At 41.2% G+C, this 15,213-nt stretch overlaps 2 protein-coding genes across 12 annotated transcripts in view; both read left to right on the forward strand.

Annotated features, from left to right (window-relative positions):
• Positions 1 to 3,528, forward strand: part of pclob (piccolo presynaptic cytomatrix protein b) — a 52,214-nt gene extending 48,686 nt beyond the window's left edge. For all 5 annotated transcript variants that reach the window (XM_035642680.2, XM_035642681.2, XM_047333296.1 and 2 more), the window contains one exon: positions 151 to 3,528. In XM_035642680.2, the coding sequence (XP_035498573.2) occupies positions 151 to 294 (144 nt within the window). In that variant the 3' untranslated portion in view covers positions 295 to 3,528. The remainder of the gene's footprint in view (positions 1 to 150) is intronic.
• Positions 3,529 to 7,166: 3,638 nt separating this feature from the next.
• The window catches only part of LOC118315579 (voltage-dependent calcium channel subunit alpha-2/delta-1), a 54,659-nt gene continuing 46,612 nt past the window's right edge, over positions 7,167 to 15,213 (forward strand). For 4 of the 7 annotated variants that reach the window (XM_035642970.2, XM_035642972.2, XM_035642974.2 and 1 more), the window contains exons 1-3: positions 7,167 to 7,469; positions 13,820 to 13,901; positions 14,176 to 14,292. In XM_035642970.2, the coding sequence (XP_035498863.2) occupies positions 7,378 to 7,469; positions 13,820 to 13,901; positions 14,176 to 14,292 (291 nt within the window). In that variant the 5' untranslated portion in view covers positions 7,167 to 7,377. Of the gene's footprint in view, positions 7,470 to 11,967; positions 12,027 to 13,819; positions 13,902 to 14,175; positions 14,293 to 15,213 lie in introns of those variants that run through there. The other 3 variants (XM_035642971.2, XM_035642976.2, XM_035642975.2) reach the window with 2 other exon arrangements.

Genomic DNA, 15,213 nt, shown 5'->3' on the forward strand with positions numbered 1-15,213 from the left:
TTATACCATTTGCATATTAATCAGTGAATCAGAATTTGTCACTTGGTCCTCTTATGCATTATGCATGCTAAATAACATGTTTTAGCAACACATGGACAGCAGCAGAATGATGGATGACAAATGTGTTTCCTCCCTCCGATGTATTTTCAGCTCTTCTTGGTGTCTAATGGAGGGAAGTTCATGAAGAAGACGCTGATCGGGGAAGCCTACATCTGGCTCGACAAGGTGGACATGAGGAAGAGAGTGGTGAGCTGGCACAAGCTCTTCGTCAGCTCCACTCAGACCAACCCCTGAGCACCGCACCAAGAAGGAGAAGCCGATCGACAAAAGGTGAAGCCGGTGTGAACTACTTCAGAGATCCAATCTCGAAAAAAATGGATAAAGCAAAAAAAAAGAAAAATATCGAGAAGAGGATAGAAAAAGATCCATTTGATTTACTTCCTCGGTTGGTCATTTATGAAGGAGGAGGGCATTATGTGCTAATACCATAGCAAATGTATCAGTCCAACACTGCCAGCACACATCCACCTCTTGACACGTCGAGTACCTACCGGTTGTGGACTTTGCTTGTAGGATGCAAATTCCACAGCAGGCACTGAAACAGACTGCAGCAATATGGCTTTGAGCGCAGTGATGTCTTTCCTACCATAGTTCCAATTCCATAATCCTCATGACACATTGTTTTTTTGGTGTTGTGCAACTGAGCTGACATATCTGTCAACGGGAACGATTATTTTGAAAAAGGGTGAATTTCACTTTAATCGCAGAACCATCATCTGAATAAGCATAGTGTTTGATCATATGACAGTCATAGTTGTAATGCCCAAATGATGGTTTTGATGTGTGTGGACATCAGTGTCTTTAATGATGAAGGAATGCATTTTGTTTTTAGAAATATGTCAGTTTTATCTTACAAAAGTAAAATAAAAAAATGAATTAAGAAAGCCTTTATCTAGAATTTAGTCAAACAGTTGACTTTTGCTATGGGATGAAGATAACATGTACAGCACTTCAGATGTAGATATCACACATACAGAGTACAGAACATATCAGAGAATCACATGAACAGTGTGGTGTTTATGTATCAGATATATCGGATATCAGATTCTGAATATATCTAAATATGATATACATATAATATATGATTCACTTGTCAGATGATTATATATGATTAGATATACACATCAATTCTGCTAGATGGAGGATGTGGGTGGCGCACTGACAATCCAATAGGCTTCTTTGGTCTATGGTCTAGGCAGTTGTAAAAAAAAAAAAAGAAAAAAGAAATGCCATGTGAATGTGGACCTATGTGAGCTCAAGGATGTTCTTGAAAATAGCTCCTTTAGTCCTCTGAACACACTGATGCACCACTAGATATTCAGCATGGCTGAGATGGACCTTAAATAAAGGTCAAGGTCAACATCCTGTGGCACGTTGCTATTTCACTGGCATGCTTAGACTTACAAATACAAGGAATAGCTTCTCGTGCTCCGAAGCCCAAAGCACATTCTGCGTTGAATGTGAAAAACCAATCGTTGAGGATGACACCAATTGATCCCATCTGTGTCATGTGTCCAGCATTTTGATTTTAAGGCTGTTGTAGTTGCTCAGAGAATGCGAATATTTATTTTTCTTTGTGTAATTGCACTGTTGGAATGGATATGTGATTCGCACACACCATGTGTCAAAACCATACGTTGACCTGCAACTGTCATTACTTACGTATGACAGCCTTGCTGTTCTTTGTGTATTAGTAAACAAAAAAAAAAACCTGGACTGAGATTTACCTAAAAATAAAATGAGGAAAAAAACTTGTTCCTATCAGTCAAACGTCAAGGTTCCTCTGTGTGTCTGGATGTGCTGTAAAACTATAATGTTTTATGTCAGTGACTCCCGTTGTTACACAGTGAACCAGCCTCTTTCACTGCCTGTGACTCTCACTCAGGCCCTCTGGGGTTCAGGCATGTGTGGGTGAGAAGAAAACATGGAGCCATGTGCTAATGGTTGAGCAAGTGAGCCATGAAATCATCCTGAAATGTTTTGCCACCATATCTACAGAGTGATAGCAAGTGATTAAGTGATCCTTTGTCAGTGTATTTAGGCATATCATAGGGCTTATGCAATTTTTTTTCAGAATTAAATATACAACAAATACACTAAGAACAGGAGGTCACTTGAATCTTACAGCAACAGTAAAATAAAAAGAGGACATACAATGAAAGGAAACATGGTTGATTTTTTCAGATAATTGTTTTGCAGTGCCAACCCTTATTTCCCCCTGACTCATTAGTTCTTTTGAAGTACTTCTATGCAACATAGATGTGTTTGAATGCATTAGTTTTGTGGAATAAAATGATTAATGTGTGCACATACAGTCTTAAAATATGTCTATAGAAAATAACTTTAATTTGTACATCATTGAAAGAAAATATTAGATATGAAATTACATATATGATTTTTTTTACTGGTTTTAATATATATATATATATATTGATGTTAAAAGTTATTAACATCTATTTGAAGCTTGTGCACTTTATTATTACATAGTTATTTTCTTCTTGTCTCATTTTTAACTTATCATGACATGCAAGATTACGTGTTTTGTGTTTCTGCACTGAAATGAACAGAATCATGCCGTATGTGGTGGCAGAAAATATTGTGGTGTACATTTTGTATCTTTGTGTCAAAAGAAAAACATGCAAACATGTCGGGGTTATGAAACACAATGCACAATCCGGGGAGAAATCACCCTCAGAACATCTTGTCCATGGTCTACTGAACAGTCGGTGTACAAAGTACAGTAAAAAAAAGACGTATTCCCTCCGTGCTCAGTCATGACTGTTTAGCCCCTCGTGTTTCATTAGACTTTCCTCGAGCTAAATACTGTTTGTTTGTTCAGATCAGCTGTTGCCTGTAATTGTGAATCCATCCATTTGTTGTCGTCCTGAAGGGGTGTGAATGTGATTCGAGTCGTTTGACATGTGTACATAAAGTGTTTATTTTCTACAAAGATTGAATGTTTATATTGTCCAAGGTTTGCGCATGTGAGTGTCGACAAAAAGAAGAAAAAAAAACTAAAAGACTTACAATTGTACAGCATTGTGTGTCTGTAGTTGTGTAAGGGGAGTTGACTGTGTAATCAAAACATGTGCTGTCAACCAATGACTGTCTGTACAACCATGTCCTGTAAACAGCTGAAAAGCAACACAAAGGGAAAAAAAGAAAATGTCAAATCAACTTCAATAGTTATCTGAGACTTATGTTTGGGATGTTGCATGTTTTGTTGATGGTTTGTCAGTATATTTTGCCTACAGATTATGTTTAAAAAGAGACAGAATATGTATAGATTTATCTGTATGCTGGCTGTAAAGAAATATGTTCACTTCAGTGTAAAAACAAAGAATCTAATGTGATGGTTTTGTGGTTGTACACGGGATGTGTTCAGATAATATGCAAATTGTGCTGTAAAAAAAAAAGAGCTGTTTCCCCTGAGTCTAAAGAATAAATATTAAGAGAAGCTATATTACACAGGCAGAGTTGAGCTTGTTTCTGTTGTCAGTGATAATTGGCCATGTTCAGAGCAGACATTTTGACTTGTCATAGCAAGAACAGCAACAAAGCATTGTTTATGCTGCCACCAGATGGCGCCAAAGTAATGCACACTGGCTTTAATACATGTAATTATAGAACAACACTTTCAGTATGAACATTTGATTCCTTATTTATTGTTATGTTATTATAGACAGGGTTACATCGCCGTGCGCCACTTTGTGGTTTATGGTTCATCCTCTGTAGATTATGTACAATATTTTTTCCTTTTTTCCATTACCTTTTTTTTTAAAGAAATTATCCTCCACATCAATATTTTTTTTTCTAGTATACCAAAAAAATAACTAATCTGTGCCTATGCATAAACTTTTTTTTTTGTTGATTTTAATGTCATGGCATTTACTTTGGTATATATAAGAACCTGCATCTTACAAGTTACAGATTCCATCTATAAAATAATAGACTTGGTCGTGATTTTGATGCGTTTATGTAGCTGCGATGTGGAGACATGGCCACTGTGAGGCAGTGTTGGCTCAAGCTAATACAGTGACAGAGTAGCTTGGCTGTTGCAGAGAAGACGCTTCTTGTTCTACAAGAAGTGGATGTATTGGAGGACCAACTTTAAACACTAATGATAATAATAACAAACATAATATTATGGCTTTAGAAAAACCAACAAAATTCTAAAATCAACATTAACAATTAACATTAGCAAAGATTGTTGGAATTAGTTGATTTCATATCAAAATTGTGATCTTGATTTGACAAATGAACATTAAATATGTATGAGCTAAAGGTAGAAAAAGTATATAACTCTTACATTAGTGTGTTAAAAGTTTGATGAGCTTAAAAACGATCTAATGAATGTGTTCAACAGAACACTTCATGATGGAAAGATGCAAAAGGACACAGCATAACAAAAAAAGATACAAAACCAAAACAAACCCAAAACTGCTATACTTATATAGGTCAAAGTAAAATATGGCAAAAATAGTTTTAAGTGAGTATGATTATTGAAATAAATAACAAAACGGAATGAAATAGGAATTGAACAAAATATTTGACATCACAGATGTGTGTCATTTAAAAAATGTAGTTCCATGAATAGTCTGATGTTGGACAGTCTACAATCAGTCCACAGAATGGCTCCAGTTTGCTTCCTTTGTCACTGCAACACATTGGTCATCCCACTTTTATTTTTGTGCCTGTGTCTGGTTCTGGGTTCACAACTGCTGTGTTGTTACTACTGCCAGAATTACTGCCACATTTGATCTATATATATCTTACAGGACCATCTAAGAGAAGAAAAAAAATGCTGCTTAATGAAACTGCCCTGAATTTGATGTCCTACACTCGTCAAAGAGGCTGAGCGATGTGTCTGTTGGTAAGGATTTGTCTTCTGCTACTCATATGCTAAGGCCACTGATAGTTCAATGCCTATAGGTGAATCTTACCTCATTTAGACTTGTAAACTATTTGTCCTGCTGATAGCTTAAGTGAATGTGTCTTGTTTTCTGCTATTTTTTTCTAGCTTTTAATTTTGTCCTTTAGTACACTTAGTTTACTGCCAGAAAGTTATATCATACATACACAAAAATTACAGTCCCTTGTGAAACCTACAAGGTGAAAAAAAAGACTATAATCCAGTTTAGTGTATTAAAGTCCCATTCTATAATATACCAATTCTTGTGATTGTAATGCATTACCTCTAGATGGCAGTATAATCCGTCAAATAACCCCAACTTTAAAGTAACAGTAACTAGTGGTGCTTTTGCACATTATTACATTAACATGGACAAGGATGTCCATGTCTACAGGTGGATCTCTCTTCTGGAGTCAGGATTAGCCTTTTAGGCTGATCGTTATATAGGGTTATTATAGAAATACTGTTTGGGAATTCACACTTTGTTGTTGTTTTTCAAAAAATGCAGGAACAAAGAACAAACCAAAGTTGATAGTCTCATGTGTAAAACGTTTCTTACACGTGAAAGGAATTTGAGTCATGTAACCATGAAGAATACATACAAAGTTACACTGCCTGATAGATACCATTACATTTACTATAACCTATTTCTCACGTGGGGAGAGGTGCCGCAGTGGAGACATTAGTCTGACACCTCCTTCTTTTTCGAGATCGTAGTGTGAGATGTTCCCATTTAATAAAAAAAGAAGAAGCTGAATAGGGACATGTGCTCAGAAGAGACCTCCACCTCTCCATCCTCTCCACCCTGCTCTTTGAAATCATGTTCCTCCACTTTCACGCCCCTCTCCTGTTCTCGCCGTTTACTTAGTTTTTTCTCCATCCCATCAGCAGGTGCACCTGTTCGTCTGCTGGGGGGGAAATGAGTGTGAGAAAGGTGTAGTGACAGAGATTGTGGACAGGGTGATGTGACGGGGGAGTGAAGGGGTCAGGAGAAACTGAGAGGAAGAGGAGGGGGGGGGGGGGCACAGTGCAGTACAGTGAGAGGAGGGGGATAGGTGAGGATGGGAGAGACAAAGAGAGCGGGGGATAGGGGGATGGAGGGGGACACGAGAGATGGTGTGTGGTTGCCAGGCAACGATTGATAACCAAATCCCCAAGCATCCTGGTTGCTTTGCCCTGCCCTCCCTCCAGGCCTGAATTACACACACACACACACACACACACACATACACACCGTAGGTTTTATGTTGTTCCTCCTTTCTTATTCATATCATTCAATCAAATTGATAAATTGTTGATGCTCCTAATTTCGCATGATGACAGAAACTGCGATGCGTTATATTCCACAGTGATGAGCGCATATATATATATTTGATACAAACATATATAACATATTTTCTGTAATTTCTACATTCATCTTATGATTTTACAATTTCAATCTTGTAAAAAAACAGGTATATGATTGATGGCCCTGCAATTTACTGTACTTTTCTCATAAGGTTTGTACACCTATAAATAGGCGATGTGTGAAATCAATATGAACACATGTCACTCAGGCGGTGATTCCCACGCGCAGCAGTTTCTCTGATTGCTGCCACTCACGCTACCGGGACGATTGATGGTGATGGTACATCTGCTACATCAGAGCCAGTAAAATGAACCCAATCCCTCAAGGTTGGAGCCATTAGAGAGTTTGTGGGTTCGCTTTTTAAAGAGCTAAAACCTGCATCTGCAATTCAGCGTGCTTCACGTGCTTGTGACTGCACCTGTATAGGCAGACCCTCCTTTCAGCAGGTGTTTCTTTATACGCAGGTGAAAAGAAAAAAAATGTTGCCCACAATATGTACGATTGTAGAGTACACATCCAAGGGAGGAATATTGACTTGTTTTCATGTACATATATGTTCCTATACTATATGTTGAGCTACCAAAAACAGATGTTTTGTAACACCAGCTCCCATGAGCGTGACATGGACAGTGTAGATTGCATTAGGGGTCAATAAGAGCAGCGATGAGTAGAGCACAGGGGTGAGCCCATGACCAGGTCTGAGGAGCATGTGGGATTCTGTTTTTCCACTTGATGGTATGGGAGGGGAGGGGAGGGGAGGGGACGGTGTGTGTGTGTGTGTGTGTCAGAGAGAGAGAGGGGGGGGGGGGGAGAGAGAGAGAGGGAGAGAGAGAGAGGGACTGAAACATCCCGCTCCAGTACCTGTTAGAGCTGTGGATGGCCGGTGATCAGATTAGAGGTGTCAGGGTTCGTTAATCTGCGAGGGGAGCGACAGACTCACCGGCGGCGGAGGGGACTGGATCACACCCGGTGTTGACGTGCGTCGGGAACCCCCCCCCCCCTCCCACCAGCACCACCCCGCCCCCCAGCCGCCTTCTATGTATTTGTTTATTTAACAATGGATACCTGCGGCAGGGTGCGAGTCTGGCTGCTCCTGGTCCTGTCGTGGCACAGCGGCTACTTGGCGTCGCAGTTCCCGACGCAGCTCGTGTGAGTACAGCCGCTCGCGTGTCATCCCGTCTGCGTGGCTCCTCGTGGCGTCCGTGGCCCCCGAGGGGGGGGGGGGGGGGGGGTCGTTTTCATCGGGGTCCTCGTCGAGGGTGACGGGTGTGACGGTGGCGGCACACGCCGTGTTACTGCGCTCCGCCGGCCACTCGGCTCCAGGCGGGCGATGCCGATTGTGGTCCCCGCAATCGGCAGCGCGTCGCCGGCTGGGGGGCCGCGGTGGCCCCCCCAGCCACATGTGTCCACGAAGTTGCCGAGGAGTGGAAGTGGCCCCATGCTGCTCCACTTGTCTTTCATGCGTATAATTATAATAGACCCAGAGCCACTTCGCAGGAGAAAAGGTTCCAGCAGTATTTTTTATTTATTTATTTATTTATTTATTTATTTATGCCCCTTTTTTTTGACAGTGCATAGAGAATCATGTTCTGTTTCAAACTATAAAACAAACCCTGGGCAGCATCAGAGAAAAAACAAAATTTAGCTGGTATTACAGTGGTGAAATACTCATCAATCCATGGGAGGTTTCTGTCACGTCTTTTGGATTGGTTTTGAGCTGCACCTCTATTTATTCCACCAATAAATAAACTTCATTATTATTTATTTAGCCAGGACATCTCTCAAAATACGTTTACTTTTATAATAGAGATATAATGTGTTCATGGAAAAACGGTGAAAACTCACATTTATGTATCCAGTTACATAGAAATCTTGCAAGCTATGACATTTGAACACTATTTGCCCGTAAGTCATTTTATAATTTTTTTTACTTGAATTTAAAGTTTTTTCACCAGACCACTATTTTAGCAAATGTCAGACCTTCATGGAAGTTTGTGCAACCCGCAGAGGGTTGACTAAATATGAAATAATACAGCTAAGTGCAAATGGAGTTCAGCTCTGCAGCATCAACAGAATAGAATTACAGAAATGCCCTTGCTGATATCAAAATCCCCAAATTACAAGTCGCCCAAATGAGCTATACTGCTGCACATTTGGTCCGTGTAGCAGCAAACGTACACATATTTTCTTTTCAGTGTCCCTCTAAATCCCACTACACAGTGACAACAACAAAAAACAACAAGTCCTCCAACTCATACGCCGGACTATGTCATATGTGTAAAATATGACCATCGTGGGCTTTATTTTTGTAAAGTTAAGGGTTCCGGTAAGGGTGACATGGCAGAGAATCAGCACGATTACTTTACAGAATAAAAAACAAATCCATTGAAATGCACAAACATTGATGGAGTTATGGTTGGTTATGACCTGTCAACCGCTGACCTCGAGCGGCCGTTTACTGCGGTCTTAAAAACGGCCACATGGGTCGTAATACGCTGCTTGGGAAAAAAACAACCTATGTAGCCCTTTTTTTGGTGGAGGACAGTCTCACAAAAGACATCTGTATTTGTGCAGCCTAATGGTGGAAGCAATGAAGAGCTCACAGTCCCTCCTGCAGAAGCTGCTGGATGCTCATTGTCGACTTATGAATGAGCGAGTGAGTGCGTCTGCAGTATGAATGAGAAATTGTGGAAGCCAGTTCCATTAGACGCTTCATATTCACATCATACATTACAATACAGAATAGTTCGGAAGGTATATATGTATTTGTTATATTATATTCATTGATATATCTACAAATGTGCAGTCCAGTCTGACAAACAAAGATATTCTGTAAGGTTGGAGCCTGAAGTGCATGTTAGAGTGGATACTGGCAGTCTGCTCATGCGTTTGCTATGGTAGCCATTCACCGTTGCCATCTTTATATTTCCATGGCCTTTCTTGTTTCTGGAGTGGTTGCTGAATTCTATTCTATTAGAAGCAGAAAGGTTGTGGAGGACCTATATAATTCTATGGTCTGGATCCTCTACCAGATCATCCAGAAAAAGAAGAAAATAAATCGGGATACGGGTATCACCATGGACGGTTCTGGTGCATCACTGTTGGTGTTTCCATGCCTCATTCCACTATGCTGTCTGGACCGAACCACTTCTGTCTTTGCCTCTATAATGATGTGTAATTAGACTGCAGTTTAACCACAGCCTCCCATTGACGTACAAGCAAAGGGCCAGCTCATTACATCGCCGAGTTCCAAAGCAATGGTTCCACAAACACATCTGACTCTTTCCGTCTTTTTGTTTTAGTTCTCATTTGCTCTTCCTGTGTCTGAAAAACAATGTAGGGCAGAGTCTGACCCAGTTGCCATTTGTGTGTGTGTGTGTGTGTGTGTGTGTGTGTGTGTGTGTGTGTGTCTTTTAATTATCCTGTGTAGTACCAGAGGCTCCAGCCTAGCAACCAGAGCGGAAACATTTTGCATCTTCAGCAGAACGACAATGGCTTCATAACCATTTGGGCATCTCTGAATCATCACATCGTTAAATCTAACCATTGATAAGAATGTACAATATATAAGTATGAGTAACAGTTTGACAGATGGCGAGACTATAACAACTTCGCTTCACTTAATTTGTGTTTGTATCGGAAGAGCTAAAATGAGAAGCATCAGCCACGATTTCAGGGGGTTGATGTGACTTCACATCGATCAGCCATGAGGGACTGACAGTAGGTCTCACCTCGTGGTAATTATAAAGCATTGCCATTAAACCAGGTTGGGACCTCAAAGGGTGTTTTTAAAGATGAGGAATAAATGTGCAGAGATTTTTTTACGCCTGTAGATAATACTGCACATCTGTTTTTTTTTATGTCTAATTTAATTAGCAAATTTGTGAATAATCATATAAAACAATAGGCCTGTAGCTTTGGGGTGAGTATAATTTTCTCTTTTATGGTTTTTGCTGTATGTAATGAGCCAAGTGAGCACTTAACAGGGCGGTTTCTTTGTGTCTTTGGCAACTGCACTCACACAGGCACATACAAACAAAGTTGTTGTTTTTTTTTGTAGAATTTGTAGCACTTTTATAAAGCCTTTGACAAAATGTATTAAATATACATGTATTTGAACAAAAAAAAAGAGTGTACAGAAGAGAACTCCATGTCATCCACACTCGACATGCACAAGACCACATGCACACATACAACACCATAGCCTGGGTTGACTTATCCATCCGTCAGCACCTGAGAGTTTCTTTTCGTAGAGATTTACACTGATAGCAGTAGATTTCACAAAAGCAGAACTCTGGAGAGACGAGCCTCTGCTTCCCTGAATGTCAAGTCCCTGGAAGAGCGTGTGCACACGCTGAAGGCTCCAAAGTCCACTAATACCTCACAAGCAGCTCGCTGTGTTTCCCCAAGGTACACATATGTCGCTCACCTCAGAAATTTTGTATCACACGGGGAATTTTAAAATGATTTAATTCATCTGAATCTGCAAGGACACAAGGTTTTGTGTCAGGGAGGAAGTCCATTTAGAATGCAGTCGTTGTTTCAGACAGGGAGGATACCTGTAATTCAGCTTCTTGTAAGCAGGTCTTCTGGTCCGCTTTGAGCTCAGCCAGCGATCCACAGCTGGAGTCGGATCCAAAGTTTCTGCCAGGGGCCCCTCCAAGCTGATCCGCATCAATTCTCATCACTGTTCTCTGCCGCTACACATTCTGTCGCACCTGGTCTTTTGTAATAATGAATAAATGATTTTGCGATTTGCATTTCTTTGCTAGGTAGCTAACTAATCAGCAGGGCATTCTATCCAGCTCCTTCCAACTCATGAGTCTTCAGCAAATATACGTCTCAAGGGCCCTTGGTGATGGGGATCGCAATATTTTTTTCAACTGGCAACACTGGTTCAGGGCAGTGGCCGCGTCATCGTCATTGTTGTTGTTGTGTTAAAAGAAAAAATAGACCCTGCTTGGGCTGAATTGTTCAATGGCACAACTTCTACTGAATAACATTTACCGATAGCACACGTCTATTTTTAGTAGCAAATGCTATTAAGAAGGCAGCATTGGCTAGCCCTGATTTAAGAGGAGAGAAGAGAGTAGACGAGGACAAAAGAGGAGTGCCAGTTTCTCACCATGTCACTAGAAGCAGTATGAAAAGCATTTAGTATAAAAAAGTATTACAAAAATAAGCAACAAAAACTCTTAATCCTGTACTTCTGATAATGCGACTAAGTACATTATTTTCAAACTCCATGAATCAGTTTGGGCCACAGGTTTTCTGTTAAAAAAAGTGTATAGTCTCCAAACCTATCTAAGATGTTGAGGATGTCGAGTGACCAATATTACAGGCGGCCATTAGCTTATCACTGGTGTATTATTATTGGCTGATAAGTAAAAAAACATATATACAGTACAGAAATACCAGAGTTGATTAAGAAACACTGATGTAAAGAAATTTATATTGACAGGCCTATGCATTATTTTATATTTTTCAAATGATCTAAATATTGAAATTAGATTCGCTATCAACAGTACAATATGCTCAGGGATTATATAAAACGGTAGGTCAAATCGAGCGATCTGATTGGTTCACACCTCGAAGCGGTTCGCACAGGTCTCGTATCACTCCGCGACTGCGGAAGTAACGACGTGAGTAGACGTGAGGTAGCGGCGGCGTGAAGTTGAGGAAACTTACGGGAGCTCAAAGCACACGGTGAGCTCGAATGGCGTCTGAGTGTGCGCCACGACGCCTGCGAACTTAAATTGCCGTAGCCTTCTTTCCGAAGAGCGCCGTGCACTGCAGGCGGCCAGGAGGAACTACTTTATTTTTGTGTCTGCCGAACAACGTCCCTTAACTGTGGGTATATTGAGCACATGCCAGAGACTGTCTCAAATCTTCTCCACTGTTCGTTCCTCAAATGTTTTTTAAGAGCTGGATTCAAATCGAATCTCACGCGTCCCTTCTGGTGGTGAATCACCTGGTGGCCAGCTCCTGGTCACCTGGCTCTACTGAGGTCTTTTCCCATTGGCTGGCGGCTAATGATGCCTCTTCAATCACCGTGGCACACAGTAGATATGGATATCTATGTTAATATGTTTCACACAGCCACGAGTCTCTGCAAAGCTTCAGACAACAGTGTTTTCCAGAAACCTTTGAAGCAGGTGGGAATAATGGGATGGCTGCTGAATCATGCCAGACCCGGTCTCTACATACCATCTGTTTTCCTCAACAGTTTCAAACTGTCCCCTCTGGTATTCTCATCCTCATCTCTCTTCACAGGCGTTCTTGTCATGAATTTTTCCTCATTCACTATGCGTTGTGCATCCCCCGATGCATCCTACCCATTTCTTTTTCGTTTTTCCTCTTCGGCACCTTCTTCTCTTTGTTTTGCATCTTACCAGCTCCCTCGGCCGCATTAAGCATCAGATTAGATTTTTTTTTGTGCACAAATACTGTCACTTGCGTGACTTTTCATCACACTGCGGGAACAGGTTGGGAACATCTCCTGGGTACACGTTCCTCTTCTTCTTGGTTTGTTCCACTGCTTGCGTATGCGACTTTAATTCATATCTTTACCATTTGAAAGGATCACAGCTGGGTCTGTGTTATTGTGAATGCAGAGCGCTGTCTGTATCCGATAGAGACCTGTTTCATTCTCATGCAATATTAATGTCCCTGTCTCAGTGTCTGTCCGTGTGTGTGTCCGTGTGTGTGTGTCCGTGTGTGTCCGTGTCCGTGCGTGCGTGCGCGTGTCTGTGCATGCATGCCAGCATATATGGTGAATTAATGCACCTACATGCACATACGTATTTTGCCACTGCAAGCCTCTCACACCAGGCGCGCCTCACCTTTGTGTCAGATTATTCACTTAATGCCTTAGTGTTTTAGGTCTTTGTCGCTTTTCCCTCACTAATCTCTATCCATCGCCACTGTGTTCAGGACACAGGGAGGGGATGTACTGTGTCCCTGTATTGTAATGCATGTGAGGTTATTCTGCTTTGACATGATGATTGGAGGAGGATGAAAGGAAGGTATAATCCTGAGTGTGCACACCAGCAGGCTGCACCTGATGTCCCTGGAGCTCTTTGATACACAGAGAGGTACATTGGCCCCGGCCACCTCCTGCCTCTCACCTGTCCACTCGCATCACCATCACCAGTCACAACAGCGGCTGACACTTTTGTGATTGGCCGACTTTATGTTTGAACTCACACAAAAGCAGTCGTATTGGGTGACACCAAGTGACACGTGTCGGACAGATGACTTTGAATTTGTTCCCGGTGATTCACGTTCAATTGGCTGACACTTTGCTCGACCTATCGGAGTGATTCCCTTTTGGCCCTTGTTTGTTTTGATGCTGTGTGGCGGGGTGGTCTTGTTAGAAGATGGATGTAAGATAACCTGATTGACAGCTTCATTGTATTGTGGAATATCTGTGATGTGCTGTTTAAACTGGTTCCGTCTGGGTCACAAGATCCAATGTGTGCATTGCTTTGTCCCCGTAGGATTAAAGAATGGGTTGATCAGATGCAGAAAGAGCTGGTCACCCTGGCAGACACGGCCACAGCCGGGAAGAGCCTCACTCAGGTATTAACACCCACTACACACACGCATATAATCTACAATTTACACAGTTATGGACCTTCACATACATAAGTGAATGAGGGAAGTTGCACTGCTTATTTAAAATTCAAATTAAGGCATTGTAAATTTCTGAAATGACCTGTATACGTCCATGTTTTCAAGCAAAACTTGTATTCGATTTATTAGCGAAACGAACAAAAAAAATCTGACATCAAGTCTTTATAAAATCGTCAAATGCATGTGTGATCATAAACCATCACTCCCTATATCTCTCCAGATATTTCTGAGAAACCAACACCTTTACAGTGTGGAGCAGAATGATGCAGAGGAGCTGGTGGCCAGAGCAGCCAGGAACATTGAACAGCTGCTGCGGAAGAGGTCTGCCGCCTTGAAGGTAAGACTCATCCCACTCAGAGAGGAGCCAGCTGTCAGTTTGTTAGTCTGGAAGTTGAGCAGGAAGAGATATTTATTAACAATTGTCTGCGACAGGGAGACATTTCCCATCAGTTCTTGTTGCGGGCTTGTCTCTATATTCTGTAGCCAAAATGTATGCGGTGAAAACTCGAAGCAAGACATTGCTGTAGATATCTGTGCCATGGCTATGTTTGTGACATTTAATCATAATCGTAGTGATGATAATGGCAGTAGCTGCAACTCTTTCAAGGAAACAAGCAAGCTTACTTCTTTTAGTTTATGCGTGAATCTTAATTAGGCACCATGGACTATGTTGTTATGCTGACAATCCAACTAAAGGGCCCAGAGAGAGAGAGAGAGAGGTGGGATAGGGTTAAACAAGAAAAGAGTTGTAAACGTTCAAACTTTCCACTGGATAATAAGCCTGTTGTTCTAGGCGGTTTCGAGGACCCTGAGGGCTTTTGCTGCAGAAAACAACACCTTTTATAGTTTATTGTTGGTGAGGAGATTTAACGGGAGAAATGTTGTAAAACTGAAATCTAGTCAAAGTACAAAGACTAAATGTTCCCTTTAAATGCAAATGTATAACTTTGGCTTTTCAGCTTTTCCTTTTATAGTCTATATTCAGAGAAATGTTATACCTCATTTGGACTAATATGTTCAGGTACATTAAATGAGGTTCAGTTGAATAACTGTCAGATACTGACACAACTGTCTTTGAAGTTCCAACCGTAACAAACACTTCTCATCGTGTTTGTTACGGTTGGAACTTCAACCAAGCACCAGTATTATATTTATTGGACAAAGCATATATTTTCCCCCTTTGGGTTAAATTTAACCATAGCTCGCAATAGATTTAGTGGGGTTAGTTAGAGTTTTTGCTGTAGTTTTCCAACTGTGA

This window comes from Scophthalmus maximus, chromosome 7, assembly GCF_022379125.1.
Source record: "Scophthalmus maximus strain ysfricsl-2021 chromosome 7, ASM2237912v1, whole genome shotgun sequence".
In the NCBI taxonomy this organism is placed as follows: domain Eukaryota; kingdom Metazoa; phylum Chordata; class Actinopteri; order Pleuronectiformes; family Scophthalmidae; genus Scophthalmus; species Scophthalmus maximus.